This window comes from Limulus polyphemus, unplaced genomic scaffold, assembly GCF_000517525.1.
Source record: "Limulus polyphemus unplaced genomic scaffold, Limulus_polyphemus-2.1.2 Scaffold3568, whole genome shotgun sequence".
Classification (NCBI taxonomy): Eukaryota; Metazoa; Arthropoda; class Merostomata; order Xiphosura; family Limulidae; genus Limulus; species Limulus polyphemus.
Genome location: NW_013669178.1, coordinates 103,683 through 108,654, shown reverse-complemented (window position 1 = coordinate 108,654; position 4,972 = coordinate 103,683). Strand labels below are relative to the sequence as shown.

The 4,972-nt window shown below is 31.5% G+C and overlaps 1 protein-coding gene across 1 annotated transcript; it reads left to right on the top strand.

The window, feature by feature from the left end:
- Nucleotides 1–789: 789 nt before the first annotated feature.
- Nucleotides 790–3,595, top strand: LOC106469608 (ATP-dependent (S)-NAD(P)H-hydrate dehydratase-like). The gene has a single exon (XM_022398184.1). It carries the CDS (start codon nt 845–847, stop codon nt 1,781–1,783), a length of 939 nt encoding a protein of 312 aa, XP_022253892.1. The 5' UTR covers nt 790–844; the 3' UTR covers nt 1,784–3,595.
- Nucleotides 3,596–4,972: the final 1,377 nt, after the last annotated feature.

The window sequence follows — 4,972 nt, the reverse complement described above, 5'->3', positions numbered from 1 at the left end:
CTTTTCTTTTTCCTCTAACAACTGTTGTAATTTCTCTTCTCGTTCTTCTTGTTTCTTTTGCTGTTCTTGTATTGCTACCATCAAGTCTGCTAAGCTGTAGTTTGATTTGCCGCTTCTCGTTTCCATTTTTTTTTCTTTATCCCACTCTCTGACACCAATTTGCTACGTCTCCGTTTGTTAATTGATTTTCCATAAATTCGTTCCGACGAAACTTTAGTGACACAAGTCCTTTCTTAAATAAAACTGGTTTATTCTTTCCGAATACAAATTTACGATACACTCAACTTCAACAATCGCGCTATAACAAACTATAATTCATGTCTCACGAGCTCGACTTAAACAATACGTCTCTCTCTGACTGCAGTTCAATTACTCATTACCTACACATTATTCCGTCACGTTGTGACCGTCTTATATATATATATACAAGACTAACACTATATCTAGTAATCTCCCGACAATTCACGAAGGTTCGAGAGAACGAGTGGCGTGACACTAGTCACGTGACCTCGCTGACGCAACAATATTATCATGTTTCTAATAATTGTTTTAAAACTTTGTTGCATAATTTTGAAGTCTCTCCAAGTAAGAACGTGTGAAACATAAATATAAAATTTATTTAGCAATTGTACTGCAAGTAACTTGATACTTTTGATTATATTCCTATAGCAAAACTATAATATTTTTAGTCATAAGTATGAGTACTGCATTTTGTATGTTGCACGAGTAACTTTTCAATACTTTCACATCTTTTTATCCATCACCAGAGGGCAAAAGTCTGGTTATCAGTATACTTGTATAGCCTAATACTACTAGTGATTTACAGGTATTAAATGATACGAGAATGTGTTTAACAGTGGAACAAAAGTTAATATGTTCAATAATTCCACCATTAGCATTTTCTGCACACAAGGGACAGGCGGGCAGAATTGGAATCATTGGAGGTTCACGAGAATATACTGGAGCTCCGTATTATGCAGGTATTTCAGCCTTAAAAACAGGGGCCGATTTGTCTCATATTTTTTGTACAAGTACAGCAGCTACTTCAATAAAGTCGTATAGTCCAGAACTGATTGTACACCCTGTGTTGGACAGCTTTAATGGCCATGAAGAAATTTCTTCATATCTTCCAAGATTTCATGCTCTTGTCATTGGCCCAGGACTTGGGAGAGAAGAAAACACATTCATCGTAATGCATAAGGTTGTTGAAAAAGCGAAAGAATTACAGATGCCAATTGTGTTTGATGCTGATTCCTTAATATATATAAATTCACATCAAGAACTTGTGCAAGGCTATAAAAAGGCAATATTGACCCCAAATATTGTAGAGTTTTCTCGACTATATAAAGCTGCATTCAGTTTAGAACCAGATATTTTTGTAGATTTGAATCAGCAAGTTAAAGATTTATCTCAGAGATTGGGAAACATTACAATCGTTTGTAAAGGAGCAGATGACATAATCACAGATGGTGAAATAATAGCTGTGTGCAAGGAGAAAGGCAGTCCACGGCGCTGTGGAGGACAAGGAGACCTTCTCTCTGGTTCTATGGGAACCATGATGCATTGGGCTCATATGACCTATAATAGAAATGAGTCATTAAAAATTTCTGACTGGGGACCTAATATTTTAGCTGCCCTTGGCGCCTGTATGTTAACTCGAAGATGTAGTTATCTTGCTTTTCAAAAATGTGCACGAAGTATGACAACTCAAGATATGATTGCAGAAATCCATTCAGCTTTTATTAGTTTATTTCCTATAGATAGATTACATTCACAGGAATAGAAATGTTTTTTTCAAAGAATGTTTTCCATAATGGCATTCCTCATAGTTATAACGTGTTTTACGAAAAGTAGACTTTTTCTGATATTAGAAAGTTGTATTCATCAGTGTTTCTGCTACACAGGTGTTTATGTACACTTGAATGTAGAATAATGAGATTGTTCCTACAAGACACACATTCAGTTCAGCTTTATTACTTTGCTAACTATATATGAACAGGTACTTGGAAATGTGATAAAAGCATTTGTTTATAATGCTTAATCATAAAGAAGTACACTATCCCAAAAGGTGATATTCATTGTAGATTTAAAACAAAAGATATAGAATACTTTCTTAGGGTAATACCACAGTCCCAGGCACTTTCCTGTGAACATGCAAGAGGAATAGTAAATTGTATAAAATACTGTTGTTGGAATTTATTACATGACAATAAAATATTAAACATTTGCGTTGCTTTCTGACATTATTTTGTGACCTGACAGTTTTTCTGTATGTTGAGCTGAAATGAAAGGTCGGTTAAGTATTGTGTGACAAGGAAAATTAGATTACCTGATTTTCTATTGTTTTGAAAGCATATTGATTATTAGTATTGTTTGTATCATTTTCTTTTTCAAGTCTATTTGTGTGCTTCAAGTTATTTGATTTATAGTTCAGTGTTTGTTTTACCATCTAAAATGAGCAGTTTGTTTATTTCTTATAACTGAATGACAAAAAAAATTTGAATATTGTAGTTTGGTATAGCAGTGAGAGAAATGGATTTTTCGAATGCTTGATTTTAATTTATGATTTTGTTTTACAAATATGCTGAAATTAAGTAGTTTAATTTGACACATACTTTTATTTTTAATGGAGAAAACTATGAAACACTGACTAATAAAGGCATTTAACCAATCAATAAATATTGCAATAATTTGAATGCAGATGTAACTATGAATCTTAATGTTTATGTTAATAAATAAATTGATAACAACCTTTATTATTAAAATAGCTTGACATCTGCACAAAAGCATAACTTGTAAAGAACATTAATCAGTTTGGTGGAACGTTTTTTTTTTTATTGCATATTCAACTTACTGAAGTTCTTTGGTAACTCATCACAGCTGTATGTTTTGTGAAAGCAGCCTGATTGATATACATCTTAACCTTCAGAAAGCATTTCATACAATGGCATCAAAGAATTTAATTAGATACTTTGAATCTCATGGAATATGTGGGAAAATGGTTTGTAGCAGAAAGTAAAAAGTGGTGATAAATTTGTGTGTTTTTGGACTTTTGTTCTCTGCTTTTTTATGTCAGTAATTTAAAATGTTCTTGGACAGTCAAATTTTTGAATTTGCTGCTGGTACTAAGCTTTTGCAAGTGAAAGTGGTATAAAAGAGGTTAATTAGATACTTTGAAGCTTACGGAATTGGTGGAAAGGTTAAGAAACAGAAAATTGGCTTGTAGTAGAAAGCAAAGAGCCGTGATAAATTAGTGTCTGTTTTTTTCACTGCTCTTTTATATAAATAATTTGTGAATGTTCTTGGACAATCAAATTTCTAACTTTGCTGCTGGTACTAAGATTTTGCAAGTGAAATAATGTTAGCAATTTATAGTTTTAGGACAGAATGTCAAAAGTAACTTAACTACATATTGTTTTCACAACTATATTTAAAGTTTTTTAAGAAGATTTCTTCACTAGAAATGTATGGAATAAAGTGGGAATAATCAGTTGAGTACTAGTAATCATTCGTTTATGCTACAGAATTGGAATAACATAACAAAATATATGTATAAAATAAATAGGCCACTTTTATTAAAGATATGAAACAATCATTTCTGGTATTGTTTTTAATTTATGATTTTGTTTTACAAAAATGTTCAGAATATTTGTTATGCAATTTTTTGAAAAGTCATGAAAGTGAAGAAACCTGGAATGTGTTTTTTTTATTTTGTTTTTGTGTGAGATATGCCTTTTTTATTTACTTACATTGAAATATGAACTCTAAAACAGCTTGTTTCCTTTCGGGAAGTTTTTCATAAGGATAACTTATGGTTATGTCATTGAAAATGGATGATAGACAAGGACAAGAATATAAAAAACAAAGTGATCTTCACATAGAAGGATTCATGCTCAGTCTTGTTGAAATCCATTATTTAGTGTACAGAATCCACTTTTGTTGAATTTTTATGTGTATAATGAGTTTTAAAGATCAGAAGTATATTATAAAGAGTTGTTAATTTCTGTCTACTTCCATGGAAATATTAATTAGTTAGTCTTGAAGAAATTATATACTTCCCCAATAACTCTTTGGTATTTATTTAATGTTAGTAGAAATCCTTAATAAGTGCCTCATACTCCTGTCAATAATTATTCAGTTGTATAAAAAGTTTTTGTTTTTTTTAAGTTAAGTACAAAGCTACAGAATGGGCTACCTGTACTCTGTGTACCATGGGTATCGAAACACAGTTTCTAGCATTGTAAGTCCGCAGACATACCTTTGTGGGGCTGTATAAAAACAATAAAATGTTCAGAATATTTGTTATGCAATTTTTTTAAAAGTCATAATGGATTAAATGTTAAAAATATATTGAAGAGGAAGAAAGATCTTAAACCTTTTTAGAGGGTGGAATGCAAGGCCAAAGTAAATAGTGTATTTCAAATACTATTTATAAAGTCTTAGATGTTCTTTTGCTTCTTATGTGAATTTTTGTGGTAAGTCACAAGTGGTGGACTGAAAAATATCCTTCAATCACCTGCCTTGGTCTCTAACTGGCTTTATAACTTGATAATCTAAAACAGTTTGAACTACCATTAACTTGTAGTTTTATCAGTATTCTCCCGTTTTCCATATTAACAGGGTAGAAACTACTTGTAATATAAGTCAAGTAACATTTCACCATTGAATATTTTCGTAACAACAATGCACATTTTATTATATTTTTCTGTGTATTTTAGTTTAAAGAAAACAATTAGAAAAAGAACACTGGTTTTACTATTAAACTTTTTTTGTGTGCATGACATACCTTTCACTTATTATAAAAAAGTGTCTGGAACTGCTGCTATTCCACCCCACCCCCCATTTGTAGTATTGAAGTTTTGTTCACCTGGTGGCAACACAGAATGTAATATCTATCTTCTTGTTTCTTTTCTCGTTCTTCTTGTTTATTTTCTTTTTCCCCCAACAACTGTTGTAATCTCTCTTCTTGTTT

What these genes read in the sequence shown, in the direction of transcription:
- LOC106469608 (XM_022398184.1), top strand. Translation starts at nt 845, where the DNA reads ATGTGTTTAACAGTGGAACAAAAGTTAATATGTTCAATAATTCCACCA.